This window comes from Alligator sinensis, unplaced genomic scaffold (assembly GCF_000455745.1).
Source record: "Alligator sinensis unplaced genomic scaffold, ASM45574v1 scaffold221_1, whole genome shotgun sequence".
Lineage (NCBI taxonomy): Eukaryota > Metazoa > Chordata > Crocodylia > Alligatoridae > Alligator > Alligator sinensis.
Genome location: NW_005841948.1, coordinates 1156470 through 1171866, shown reverse-complemented (window position 1 = coordinate 1171866; position 15397 = coordinate 1156470). Strand labels below are relative to the sequence as shown.

At 41.5% G+C, this 15397-nt stretch overlaps 1 protein-coding gene across 12 annotated transcripts in view; it reads left to right on the top strand.

The window, feature by feature from the left end:
* Positions 1-15397, top strand: part of NEBL (nebulette) — a 159794-nt gene that overhangs the window by 24615 nt on the left and 119782 nt on the right. For all 12 annotated transcript variants that reach the window (XM_025199731.1, XM_025199734.1, XM_025199733.1 and 9 more), the window contains one exon: positions 5759-5869. In XM_025199731.1, the coding sequence (XP_025055516.1) occupies positions 5759-5869 (111 nt within the window). The remainder of the gene's footprint in view (positions 1-5758; positions 5870-15397) is intronic.

Sequence of the window (15397 nt, the reverse complement as noted above, 5' to 3'; positions counted from 1 at the left end):
CAGAACAGTGGAACCCAGAGTGTCATTCCTGACCTACAATTACCCTTTTCTAAAATGTGAGGAGGAAACTCAATTCAGTTGTTTTAGGCTGGCCTGTAACGCAACTGTACATCCATAAACCCTGGTAGAGGAGACAAGGAATCTTGGCTCCCTTAAAATCAATTGCAAAACGTTGGCTTCATTAGGGCCAGGATTTCATCCTGGAGCATTTCAGCCATGTATTGTTCACATGAAGAGGATTCTATGGTATTGGAAAGGAAGTAGAAAACTATATCAGTTCTTTCTCCTGCTCCCTATGCGTTCAATGTTTGGCATTATATAGGATGGACTCCTGCGCTTTATTTGGAGGGGGAGGTGGGAGACAGCAGATATCCGAACATGTATACTAGCTTTTGCAAAAACCCTTTTGACTCTTTTCTTAATATTCTGTGTAGAGCTGGTTGAAAAATAGAAATTTGGTTCTGTGCAGTCCATTCCATGGAGGCTGAAAAGTGAAGTTGACAGTAGCTTAGCTGGTAGGCTGTTGGAGGTTGAACATCTAGGCTTTCCTCCCTCCCAAGCCACTTTATCCTCAGGGATACCAGAGATGTTCAGCTTCTCTGCCTCCAGCTGGAGGGAAGCTTCTTGTTTTGCCTACTAGGAAGAAATTTGTCAATTATGCTTTCTTTATGCAGCAAGAAAACAAACTTGACAAGTGCCTTCCAGGTGGGGACACTTCATCTTGATTTCCTGGCAGGAAATTGCAGTTTTCCAGCAAAATTGCTTCTTCCTGTGGAAAATTTGTCTGATGGAAAATTCCTGCTCAGCTATAGTTTCATGTCTTATCTTTTTCCAGTCTGAAAAGCAATGCACCAAGTTCTTCCCTCTTCACAGCATGTTTTTAGAAAGGTATTATGGTATTTCAAATGGCTGAGCGGAAATGTGGCAAGGTACATCATAAGAATTGTATGCATTCCATCAATTTGTTTCTGCCATGAGAAAAGATTGCCCAGCAACTCCTTATCAGGAAATAAGTAACGAAAGCAAATTGAAGTTTAGAGCATGTCAACAGGCAATTCAATTTTCTTCTCTTTTGCACTTGCAGTAACTTGGGCAGTTATTATACATGGATGTTTAACAATATTTTCTGTTTGTTTGAAGATGATGAATCAGGTGAATCTTAAGTACTGCATTCAACTTATTGGGGAGAGTTTTTGGAACATCCATGTAATTTATTTTTAATAAACAGAAAATGTTGAAATGTATTTTAATATGTGTTCTAAGTCATTTCATGTACATTATTATATCTCTGTAAAAGAAATAATTGAATTCAAACCTAGCACCCAATTTGTAAACATAAGCCTTCCATTTTAAATATTGAGCTTCAGTCATATTACACATTGTTAAACTCTTACATATAATTCTTAATGTTTCTGTTACAGTAATGTATTTTTGCTCTGGTGGAATAACAACAGATACTAATGCCCCCCTCCCACTTAATTAGCTCTGATATTTTATATGCAAGCATATACAGTTACACAGTGTTCTCATCTACACAATGATTGTCATTTTCTGCACCCCTAAACACACACCATATATGTGTATATTTAAGGTTATCTATTTATCTAGATATATATAATATTGTTGGTGTGTATTCCCCTTCTGTATTCCCTTAGGGCAGTTGATCTGTGGCTCTCATATGAAGTTCTAGAGCTAGGACATTTCCATACAGTTCTGGTATTATATTTAGTAGTCTAGGTCAGTTTTCTCAGGAGTTCCAATTTCAAAACATGTAGTTTTGTGGTCTTCTTTGTATTGAAGGTTGTAGTTTCAGATCATTACTGTGATCATCTTATAATATTATTTAGAATTTGCTTTGCTCATGGATTGTTTTAAGGCCTGTTATGGAGATCTCTTTGAAAATATTTTGATGCTTGCTTTTTCTTTAAGTATCAATAACCAGTTGAATGTTCTTAAGTAAGCATGAATGCTTATGTGAAAGAGAAACCCAGTGTGAGACTTTAAGGCCATTTCAGCGTGTGTGCGCACATGCTCATAAATACAGTGCTATAAAACTTGTAGGATGGCTTACCATTGACTCAATATGTGCTATAAAAATAAATTAGTTAATAAATTCAAACCTGTGCAATTTTCTTTCTAAAAAATGAATACTGAATATAAATATTGTTTATATTATACTGGGCACATCTACACGAGATGCTTTACTTGAGATAAGAGCTAATTACTGCCCGGTAAATGTCAACATTGGCATTACTGTGCTGAGTGCTTACTGTGCAGTAATTTGCTTTAATAGCAAGTAAATTTGGTACCTGTAAATACAAGTAGCAAATTTATTCCTGATTACTTAGTGCACAGTAGTGCAAGTGAAGATTGCTAACTGGCAGCAAATGTGCTGCTTGGCAGCAGGGGGCAGGAGATTGGTCCCTGCCCCCAAGAGCTGCCTGCTACTGGGCAGGGTTCCCCCACCAGAACCCATGCCTGGGCATTGTCCCCCTGCTTCAGCAACAGGGAGCTCCCAGCCCCCACCTTGCGATTGCAGTCAGGGAGCAGGGACTGGGAAATTCTCATCTTCCAGCCCCCGCTTTACAATTGTGATTGGAGATCGAGAGCTGGGATATTTTTATCTCCCAGCCTTAGCCCCATGGTTGTGGGGCCAGCGCTGAGAGATTTGTCTTTCCTGGTGCCGGCTCCATGGTTGTAGGGCTGGTGCTGGGAGATTCTCCTCTCCAAGCCCTAGCCCCGTGGTCACAGAGCCTGGGCTGGTAGATTCTTGTCTCCCAGGCTTTGTCCCATGGTTGTGGGGCCTAGGCTAGGAGATTCTTCTCTCCCAGTGCCAGCTCCATTGCAGCAGGGCTGGTGCTGGGAGATTCTTCTTTCCCAGCACTTGCTCCATGGTCTGGGGCTGGCACTGGGAGATCCTTATCTCCCAGCCCTCACCCCATGGTTTTGGGACCAGTGATGAGAGAGAGAAGAATCTTCCATCACTGCCCCACAACCACAGAGCTGGTGCTGGGGGAGAAGAATCTCCCGTCCCGGGCCCTGTGAGTGTGGAGCTGGGACATAAGCATCTCCCAGCCCAGGCCCTGCAACCATGGGGCTAGGGCTGAGAGTGAAGAAGCTTTCAGTCCAGGCCCTGTGACTGCAGAGCTGGTGCTAGGAGATGAGAATCTCCCAGCCTGGGCCTCATGACGAGCTAGGGCTGGGAGATAAGAATCTCCCATTCCAGGCCCCATGATCATGATTGCAGAGTGGAGGCTGAGAGCTCCCTGCTGCCAGGCAGGGGGACATTGTTTCCTCCCAGGCTCCAGCGGCAGAGCTCATCCTGGGGACAGGCAGGTCCCAGGGGCAGGGAGCAATGTCCCTGTGCTCCCTGCGAGCCCATGGGCTAGCACCCAGGGGGAGCCTAGAGCTCCCCCTGGATACTGTAGGGGGCTGATGCAGGGTGGATGGGTTGGGAGCAGATTGTTGCCATGAGCAGGACATCTAGTCCCAAGTCGCTGCATGTGTAGATGCATGCCCAGGTCACTTGACTCTGGAGTAATGTAGAGTAAACTGGTCCCGCATTATTTGCACATGTATTACCCACATTATTTGTACGTGTATTGTCTATTGTGTACAAGTTCTGTAAAACTTTGGGTTCTGCAGGTTGTTACTGTTAGGGCGGTGGACTGATGGAGGCAGGTACCTTTCAGCAGTCATGTTTGATATACAAAGAAGGCACAAATCCTGTTTCTGCAAACACTAGAGGAATCAAATAGATTGTAAATTCTCTACTGTTAGGCCTGTGGCGGGTCATTAGGAGGTGCTCCTGCATTGGGCCACCCACCTCACTGTGCCCGACCACCTTCTAGGCTCCGAGTGCCTCCCTGGGGGCATTTCATGTCCAACTGACCCCCTTCCTGGAACACACCTGCAAACCTGGGAGTAACGCCACCACCACCCAGAGTCTGAACTGACCTTGGACCTGTGCCCTCTGGGAAACACAGGCCTAGTAGTCCTTGAGGGTACTTGACCCACTGCAAGAACTTGGGGGGCTTCCCTCAGTCTGAAGCACAAATAGTGGTATCCCTTAGTTAGCTGAAATAAGGGAACCCCAAGGCATAATCTAGACCGTCTCCCAATAAGTCTCCCATGCTAGGTACAGAGGAGAACTTTCTTGGTTACAGGGAGTAGGTTTGGAATAGGGTACAGGGTAGAGCAGTATCAGAGAAATACCTTAGAGCAAACAGTGGCATGGTAGCCTTTGATCATGCATCTGAGTTACTGCAAGCTATATATCTAGTTACATCTCAGGTAGTTTACTCACAAGTACCATCCAGAGGCAGGTGGAAATTCCCTCTGGAGGCAAACAATTAATTAATCATGAGTTTCAAGAGAGAGAGAGAGTTTCAGATGGTTCAGCTTCTCTCTGAGTTTTCATCATGGCTACTGCCCCCACCTCCTGGGCAGTCCTTCACTTATTTAGCCCCTATGACCTCATTTACCTGATCCAATGAAGGCCAGCAACTGTTGGCTGCCAGCCAACCAATTTGAAATGCATCATTGGTTGCTGGATAGACTGGCAGGGTCTTTAGCTCCTCCCAGTCATGTTGTTGGCTACAAAGTTGGCATTGCTTAGAACAATAGGGAGCTTAAGCCCCTCACCCAGGTATGTGTGAGGCCAGTCATATAGGCAGAGGCAGCGGGTTTCCCCCTCCCTCTGGAATGTATCCAGCTCAGGTTACAACTCAGGGTTACCTGAAGCTGATGGGGCAGAGGTGCCTGCCCTTTGTAGTGACCATGGCAACCAAATTGTCAGATAACAGAGTTTGGGGAAAGGCAAAGATGGTATTCTGCCACAAGCCCAACCCACTTAAAGCCAATGCTAAATCCAACTGTCTATCGCAATAGGTGTTCTCAGGGCCGTCCTTCTGGTGTTTATTTAAACTTTGTGCTTTTGGCTTTTGTTTCCTTACAATCTATTTCTAGGCATTTTTTACTGCTTTCCTCACTCTCACAGACCTCTATTAAAATAATATACCACTATTTACTTGATTCCAAGGCAGGGTTTTTATTTCCATTTAACATGGGGGAAAAAGGCCCCTCATCCTCACAGAGGCTGTGGGTGAGCAGACACATGTGGGGCAGGCAGCAGGGGGAGAAAGTGATGAAGGGGAACAGGCAACAAGGGGCAAGGTGTAGGAGGGCCAGGGGCAGCGGTCAAACTGTTTGTTCTCCCCTACCACCTTTCACCTCACCAACTCCTCCATTGCCTGTTCCCCTTACTGCTTCTCCCACCATCTGTCCCCCTGCCACTGCTTTCCCCACTGCAGCAGTGCACAGGTGGAATTTAAGATGACTTTACAATAATTAGATTCTATATCTGGAAAAATATAACAAATTTATACATTTTTCCATGTGTAGAATCTAATTATTGGGGAATGTCTTAATGTCATGGTTATCTTGGATTTGCATAAATATGTTCTTAGTAAAACTGCATTGCCCACATGTCCTTGGTGTGTCTTTATTTTGTGCTTTTACGTGCATTATTGGTTTGAGTTAAGGTTTCTTTCTGGTTCCAGGAGAAATTTAGTTGTTCCCTCCATTTTTTTTCCTCAATGAAGGGTGACCGTTGCATTCAGTAGTTCTAATGAAGTTTAACTCGAGTCATAACACTCTTATCTTTTTAAAACAAGACCTGATGCAATGAGGTCACAAAGCAGCTATATTATATTGGATTTTACTGTAATGTCTAATACTATATATTTTGCTGTTTTAGGTACTCTACAGACAGAAGCATGATGCTGAAAAAGGGACATCCAGTTATGCTCACATGAAGGAGCCTCCAGATGTTATGCATGCCATGGAAGTCAATAAACATCAGAGTAATGTATGTGCTCTTTTTTAACCTTGATTTTAAAGGATCGAGTCTATTTGTTTCATATAAAATAAAATGTTCACAATATTTTGAAATCCATTGGAATTTCTTTTTTAAAAACTTTGCATACACATTTACCATATTTTTGCATACAACATAATACCCCCAAAATATGATACTCAGCTTGTTTTTGAAAGGTAAAATGAAGAAAAAGATCTTTCTGTTTTCACACAATACTGGTATGCAACAGTAAGTAACTGAGTAACTTCAGGTAGGGAGCCCAGGGTTCTCACCTGTGGGGTACATGTAGTGTTACATTCACTTTTCCTCATCAGAGGCTTATGCCGCAGAAACAGCTATTACCATATTTCCTTGCTTATAACTTGCATCCAAGTTTCCAGAAGATGATCTTTGGAAAAAGGATGTGTGTTCTATGTGAGATAATACGGTCATTTAAAAAATCCTTAAGACTGTTGTGTGTATGTGAATATTTACATGGGTTATACTCTAAATGATTTTTGAGTGATTTCATTATAAATCTTATAGGAAAAGCTGTGTTGCCTTTGCTAATTATTTTACATTTTATTTACAAGCAGAGCTCTCTGAATACATATTTATTTTGTACTTTAAAACAATATATAACTCAGTATTGACATGAAACATAGAATGGCTTGAATTTCTTTTAGTGATAAATTACATATACTTATGTGAATGTTGCTTTTAGAGACGTGAAGAGTGAGAGGTTTCAGGATTTGGAACTGGGGCCTCAGTTTGTCTGGCTGGGGTTTGCTTTGGTGTCTCTAATAACAGAAGGTTCTCCTAGTTCTTTTAATAAAGTTAATTTGCATCACTTTTCATTTCTTTCTTAAAACTGAGAATTTGTTTAAGAACCACTTGTTTAAACTATTGATTGTTAGTCTTTTGTTTTTCTCTTAGCTTGGACAATACCATAACATGATAACCTTATTTATGCTTTTGATCAAGTCATTTTAAAGTTCAGATTCTCATGTGCCACTCAGTGCTTCATTTTTGAGGTTATGTCTGCTATACAGAACTTAAAAAAATTAATATACAAACAAATTCAAAGAAAAGACATTCTGTTGTTCAGGTTTTGCAAAAGCTTAGTTATGCAAATACTGAATTTTAAGCAAAATTTGGCCAAAATAATTAGGCCCCTTTAAAGGGAATTCAGAAACTGTACAGAAGATCAACAAAAACTGTTAAGGACATTTAAAGTTAAGGTCTGCTGTCTATCTTACATAAGTGCTACATGTGAAGTCAACTAATAAGATTATTTTTCTTCTGTTTTTTTAAACAAAGCTGTCATTTGTTTGAAGTTAAGGTTTACCTTTAAATGTCTTGACATTTGTGCCAGCTTTTTAACAACAATTCAATGGACACTATCAAGTTGTGTGTGGAAAGAAATTAACTTAACTTTGCATTGTTTCTCAGATGTTTAAAACTTTGAGGGCTGGTCAGGATATTATAGGACTTCATGGGGCCTTGTGCTTGGAAATGCAATTATTTCTACTTGTATGATACATGCTTCAACTAGAAACCCAGGAGCAATTCCCAGCCAGCCCTGCTTCTTCCCTACCTGGAATCTTCTCACAGCCTGTCCAGCTTGGCCTTTGCTCACTACTGAGTTATTAAACCAGCATCAGATTTAGAGATGATAAGAGCTGAGATAGATAGAGGCAACTTGGGTGGGGAGGGATCAGTTATAAGGAGAGAACTTGCAACATGGAGCTCTTTGCCCATGATATAGTATTTTTTTTCTGGTTCACAGTAGGGATGGTGATGGACTGTCAGTGAGGTGAGAAGGTTGTGTTTGCAAAAGGGAAAGAAACAGAAATGGGAAGAGATGGAATCCTTAATACATGGACGAGCGAGAAGAGGAGAAACTGGAGAGCTGCTTTTGGGTCAAAATTATTATAATGTGGGGTTGGATGTCCTTTGAGGTTAAATTTGTAAATCCAGTCCAGAACAGCTCCCCATTGTTCCATGGCTGCACATATCCCTTTTACTATCAGTAATGAGGGCAGTTTGCAGATGACCAAGTAAATAGGAAAGTAATCATGGTATCTCCTTATGTCTGTGACCAAATAGAAAATTTATTTTAAAAAACCCTCACAAACAAATATGAGGCTACAGAGAAGGGAATGATATCTTGACATGATCATTTTAACAGAATATTATAGATGATAGAAAACATGAAGAAAACATCTTCAGCATGAACAAACTAAGGAAAAAACCAGCTCCTTTAATCTATTTCAAGATAGTCTTTTTTTCTGTTGCTTATATGGAACTAAGATGCAGTGGGAATATATTTTTATTGCACACAAGGAACTCTCATGTAACTCTAGTTATTGATAATGGGAGTTACACACCTACTGTGTGTAATTACTTGAGCACCATGCTGAATATTTGCTTGGGGATTTCTCATTTTGTAAGTAAAGGTTTAATTAAGAACCACTTGAGGTTTCACATTTAACTCTGAATATGGAGCACTAAGGATTCCAAATATGAAGCATCTGTCATATGGAACTTGGGCTATTTGTAGAATTGTGGTTTTGAGAAGTACGGTGTTAAAGAGAGAAACTACTGAGGGAATAGGAGGACAAAGCTCTTTTATCCACCACGCGGCACAGTATACCTATGGGAGCCAAATGCATGTTTACCTACAATGGTCTGCCAACTCAATTCAACCTTTACATCCAGGGTTTGCATCTAATAGGATTAGGATGTGTTTAAGACTATTTACTCAGCCTTAAAATAAGGCTGACATTTATACCTGCGTGAAACGTGCAATTTCCTTTAAAAATTAAGACTGTATTCCACTTACAATACATTTGTGCTGATAGCTTGAGCTGTCATGTGCTGCAGGTCTTTACACCATTTTGAATAATATTATTACCCTGCTTAAGTGTGGGTTAGAGCTGCATAATAGGAATATACTGCAAAATCTACTAACAACCTGATCATTTGTGAGAGAGAGATCTTCACCTTTTTAGTACTTTTACCAAAGAAAATTGTTCTCATTAACAGTGACTGGAGTTAACTGGAGGAAATTTACTTACAAAATTACTTTACTATTCAGTATTTATTATACTTTACTTTATTCAGTGCTAGAATGAAAACATGATTAAAACACTAATTCTATACATAAATGTATATGTCCTTAGACCAACACGGCTACAACCTACACCCCTGCACAGATTCACCCAAGGAACCTTGTATACATAAATGTTTGTGTTTCTATTAAGTAAAAAAAATGGATTATTTGAATATTAAATTAATAGATGTAAATTAATATTAAAAGTCTGACTTCATTACCCAAAACACTGATAGTTGGAGAAAAACCTTTCAGTCCTTCCTGGTGTTCATATTTGTTACTATACTTTTATGTAATCCAAAGATTTTCAAACCATGAATGACTGCACAGTATTTGCTAATAGTCTGTGGAGAGTTGTCTGGTAACAAGGAACCACTTCTCCTTGTTTCTAGCTGTGAGTGACAGATCAGAAGCGGGGAGATGGAGGAGATGACCTAAAGAGAAAAAAGGGGCAAGGTGATTAAGTTTTTCAAAAAGGAAAAAGACCCTTGTTCAGTTAATGACACCTGGAAATACATAAACATTTTCTAAGTATTGGTTTGCCAAGGAGAGAGGTGGTTAGCTATGGTAGAGTGTTGTTACATGTTATAGTTTGCATGTGCTAACTCTAAAGGTGGAAACAGATGTCAGTTGGTGTTTTATTTGTGATGCCATAAAATTTTTTATGGGTGCACAAATTGTTAGCAAATAGACATTGTTACCCTTTGTTGCAGCACATTAGTGGCATGACAAGAGTAGTAACAAGGAAAATTAGTGACATGACAAAGCTGGTAATAGACTCTGCCACTTTATTGCAGCAGATGTCTATTCTGTGGCAAAAGAGTACAGGCAGCCTGAGCTGGTTGTACTCACCAGCCACCCAGGGCAAGCCCCTAGAACACCTGCCTGTTATTAAGGGCAGGACAAGGGCCAATGTGTTTCAGCTAATGAAGTGAATCAGCTGTGCCGTGAAGCATCGCATCACAGTTGATCCTCTTCGTTCAGCAATGTCTATTTCTTGCCTCCAGAAAGTTAGGTGGTATTAAAGTTAGCACTTGCTGTAAGCAGTCACATGGCAAGGATGAATACCCTATATAATGTGCCTGGCTCTGCAACATGAGCTGCCTAACACCATCTTGTTGGAAGGGGTGTAACTTTGAGAAGCTCAGAGGGCACTTAGCTAATCAACTTTTGTCTTAACTTATGGGTACTCCCATCTTAAGAGCATTTAGTACATGGGACAGGTAATGTCTAATAACATCCTTAATCTGAAGTCAGTCAGAAGGTAGGGCAGGGTCAAACCTTAAAGACTAACTGATTCAGAGAGTTATGAGGTTTCCTAGGCAGCGATCTGCGATCTACTTTATCAGATACTTTGTCAGAGCAAAGTAGGTTTGTAGGTTGTTCCCTATGAACATGCCTCCCTGAATCAGTTAATACTGTAAAGCACCACCCCTTGTAATTGACTTGGTGGTGGGGTGAGAGGCACTGAAAGAACCCCCCTGCACTGCTGGCAACCCAGGAACAGCTGCAGCTGCTTGCCACCATGAGCACAGAACCCTCCTTCTTATGCCTCTGCTATAACATGCGACCCTGCCATAACTTCTGCCTTTTTCAAGTATGTAATGATAGATATCAAAGGGTCGTAATAAATTGCAAATGGTAAGGAAAGGGACCTCTGGACATAGAAATGGAAGGAGAGATGAACATGAAAACTGAAATATACTTGGTATTAGAAACAATTGCAGACTGAAATATTTTACCTAGCTTACATAATGTACTGGTAAGGATGATCACCAAATTCACCATACAGTCTGAGGACAAAAATAATCCTTGGTGCTTATGTAGAAGTTTACATATTCAGTTTCCTAAAATCTGTGATCTGCTTCTTCTCATGTCTCCCCACCACATTTGACCATTTTGTTATGCTTGCTTATGTTACTTTATTGAACTTTGCAAGATCTTTCGTTGTACACGAGCTTTCATGTAGCAGGCATTGCAGCTGGTGTTGCATAGTATTAGACACTGTGCCACAGTTACAGGTGTTTGAATCAATGGCATAGCCCCAGTTCTTCATTGATTTCTTGGAGTGCCCAACTCTGGTATGTAGACAGTTGAGACATCACCACCTTTGCCATGGTTTGTCAGCCCTTGGTGGTAAGGTCTCAGCCGCTGTAATGTCCATTTTTTCACTGTCAGGTATTTTCTTCAGCCTCTCACCCACATCTTTAGCTGTGTCTTGTTGGATTTGGCATTGAGAGGTTGAGTGCTGATGAGGAAGCTCCTGCACGACTTCAGATGTTTGCCTGCTGTGAGATGGTCGTACAGCGGGTGTCTCACATCTGTATCAGTGATTATGTTTACATAATTCTTTCCTTTTTTTAACAGCACCCCATTAAAAGGAATAGTTAAATATTGTCTTTCCTGTAAAAATTAAGACAGACATGTCCATCAACACTCAGAGAGATGTTGTCAAATCTGGCCTCTTGTCAACCAAAAGATGTCCCATGATTATTCTGCTAGGCTTGCTGTACTTAAAGTAATAGCCACTATTTGGGCAGGTTTCCAGAATGTATATACACTTTATGCAGTCCAACGGACACCAGTGGTGGTGACTTCTAATACCCCTGTTAGCTTCTAATGTTCACTATTTATAGAAAAGCATATCAAGTCATAGGGTGCAGGCCACAAAAATAATACATTGAACGAAAATTACGATTCCTTTAATATGATCTTATTGTTAGTTTTAAAATTAAGAACATATTTATATGCCACCACTGTGGAAATGGCTGATGGGGATGCTTCTTGTTGAGCCTTTGGCAGAAGCCACATTAAAGCTGGGGTTCCATGCTGCATTTATATTGGGGAAAATCAGTCATCGTTGACTAATTTTGCGGTGACATTGGTCATCAATGGTAGGTCTCCCGGACCTCTCCCAAATGGTGTTGTAAAAAATGGATTTATTGGTGGTGTTAATGGCACCAAATAGTTTTTAGCACCAATACCAGAAAGAATGGGGATGTCAGTCTGTAGTGGGACAGAATTGTGTTTTCTTGTATGTACAAGCAGGGAGATATTTTTCTACATCATTTGATGTGAGATCAGGAAAAGCTGTAGATGACAATGTCAGCAATTGGCCATTTTTCCAGTGTAGGTTGGATGCCACAGTGATAACACTTTTTAGCTCAGAGGGGAAGCTAATAGGGTTATAAAAATGTAGTGTCACGAGCCATTTCAGCTTACCAAAAGTTGATTAGTTCACTTTAAAACTACTGGTCAATTTCTATCTTCCCATTGATTTTTTTTTAGAGTATATCTGAGGGCAGAATTTGCCAATAACTCCTTTTTGAAAAACAAAACATCCTTTTTGATCAGGTGTTAAGTGTGGGGAGATGATAAAAAGACATAAAGGCAGCTGAGTTCTTTAAAGCTGGACATGTTTATCATATTAAATCAGCAGACTGACAGCCAGAGGTGCTTTGTACCCTATATGACTAACTCCTTGTTAAATTACACTTCAGTTCATCTCACAAAAGAGGAAATGTTATGTACGCTTTGAATACAAAATCAAAGCGAAATGATCGCAAAGATATAGACTTTAAGGAGCATGAGCCAGATCCTCAGTTGTTTCAATGAGCTCTGCCTGTTTACACAAGTCAAAAATTGGGCCCTAAATATTTATCAACTAATTATGAATTAGGCCTGAATATTTTTTAAATTTTGCAAGTAATAGTGGAAATTCAAACTTAATAAATTTGGAGAGAGAGAGAACTTTCGTACAGGTGAGCACTCAATTCAACATGTTTCTTTAAAAATATTGAGTACATGAAGCCACTTTTAAATTGCAATTTCTTGTAAAATGATGGATTACTTTGAATGTAATAACCTTCCAAAGCAAGTGTTTGCTGCTGCTGTTACAAGGCCCTCAGTATAAGGATGACAGTTTTTCCAGTAAACAGAAGTCACAGGTGAGTCTCTAGAGGACTGAAGAGACTGATTCTAGATCTGGATGTTCATCTGTAGATGTGGTAAATAGTTCTGGGAGGAAGGAGTAGATTCTGGTTGTTAGGTCACAGCTTATTTTTCCCTTTGTGTCTTTTGTTTGTGTGCCTTGATCGTAAGACCGATTTGCTTGAAATGATTGATGCCATTTCAAACATAGAACCATTGGGGATGATCCAGTGCTACAGCCTCCCTGGTATCAATGCTAATATTTCATTTTTTCATATTGGCCTTCTAGGTGTCTGTGAAACTTCTTTTGTCCATGTCTGTCATGTAGGGTCATAGGTAGCTAGGTCTGTAGGTTACCACAGTGTCAGGAGAAGTAGCCAAGGTCAAAGGGGAGTGTGCTAAGTTGGATTGTAGGAAAGCCACAAGATCCATCTGGGAACCAAGTCAGAGGTCCAGAGGGTCAGAGCATGGGTCCAGAGGCAGAGCATGGGTTCAGGAGGCAGAGTCAATTATCTAGGAAATCAAACTAGAGTTGGGTCAGGTGTCTAAAGGGTCAGCCTAAACACAGCATCTATGGACAAGCTGGGTGAGGTATCCAGAATCATAGAAAACTAAGGTTTCATAGTTTCATAGATGTTTGGCAGCAAAAGTTAAGGATAACAAAAAGTCATCCTTTAAATACATAGGAAGCAAAAAGAAGGTGCAGGGTAATTTAGGCCCCTTCAGGATGAACTAGGGCAACTGGTAACAGATAGGATGGCCAAAGCAGAGCTTCTCAATGATTTCTCTGCATCCGTATTCCTGGACATGAATACAAATATGCATCCCATTGGGACTTTAGGTAAGCCTAGGATAGATACCAACCCACCAACTGTTCATGCTGACCTAGGAAAGGGGCACCTGGAGGGGTTGAATGTACTTAAATCAACAGGCCCTGATGATCTTCATCCTAAGGTACTTACGGAACTAACTGGAGTCATAGTGGAGTCGCTGGCACAACTGTTTGAGCACTTGTGGTGCTCAGGACAGGTCCCAGAGGATTGGAAAAGGGCCAACGTGGTCCCTATTTTCAAGAAGGCAAGGAAGGAGGAACCAGGTGTAACTATAGGCCAGTTAGCCTCACTTCTATCCTTGGCAGGACCTTTGAGAAAATTGTTAGGGATCACATTTGTGGGGGACCAGTTTGTAAAATAGTGCTAAGGGGCAATCAAGATGGGTTCATAGCAGGCAGATCCTGCCTGACTAACCTGGTTTCATTTTATGACTGGTTCACAAAATGCTTGGATGAAGGAAGAGAGGTAGATGTTATCTACTTAAATTTTAAAAAGGCCTTTGATGCAGTGTCGCACCCAATTCCTATAAGTAAACTAAAAAGTTGCAATGTAGATTATTACATAGTTTGGTGGGTAGAAAATTGGCGTATGGGATGCACCCAGAGAGTGGTGGTGAGTGGGTCGGTCTCTACCAGGAGAAATGTAGACAGCGGAGTCCCCCAAGGCTCTGTCCTGGGATCTGTGGCGGGCCAGTAGGGGGCGCTGCTGCATTGAGCCACCTGCCTCACTGCCCCCGACCACCTTCCAGGCTCCGAGTGCCTCCTTGGGGGCACCTCACACCTTGCCGACCCCCTTCCTGGAGCACATTCGCTAACCTGGGGGTAATGCTGCCACCACCGAGGGATGGGCTTGATCCTGGCTCTGTGCACCCTGGGAAACACAGGCCTCATAGCTGAGGGTACTTGATTCACTTTAAGAACTTGGGATGCTTCCCTCAGTCGGAAGCACAAGTAGTGGTCTCCCTTAGTCAGATGAACCAAGGGGACCCCAAGGCATAATCTAGACCCACTCCCAGTAGGTCTCCCATGCTAGGTGCAAAGGAGAACTTTATTGGTTACAAGGGGTAGGGTTAGAATAAGGTACAGGGTAGAGCAATATCAGAGAAATCCCATAGAGCAAAATGGCATGGCTGGGTAGCCTTTGATCACACATCTGAGTTACTACAAGCTATATATCTAGTTGGATCTCAGGTAGCTTAGTCACAAATATCATCCAGAAGCTGTTGGAGATTCCCTCTGGAGGCAGGCAGTTCCTTGATCATGAGTCTTGAGAGAGAGAGAAAGTTTCATATGGTTCAGCTCTTCTCTCTCTCTGAGTCTTCCTCATGGCTGCTGCTGCTCCTTCCTCCTGGGCAATTCTTAACTTATATAGCCCTTATGACCTCATTTACCTGGTCCAATGGAGGCCAGCACCTGTTGGCTGTTGGCCAACCAATTTGAAATGCATCACTAGTTGCTGGCAGACAAGGTTCCTTGGGTGAATTTGATATCTTTTATTAGACCAACCCAAATGGTTGGAGAAGACCAGACAACAACTGCGCACCAGAATGAATGCACACCGGAAATCCATCAAAGACAGAAACACCCAATTACCGGTGGGGGCACATTTCTCACAGGAGGGCCACTCTCTCTCCAATCTCTCAGTCCTGATCCTCAAGGGAAA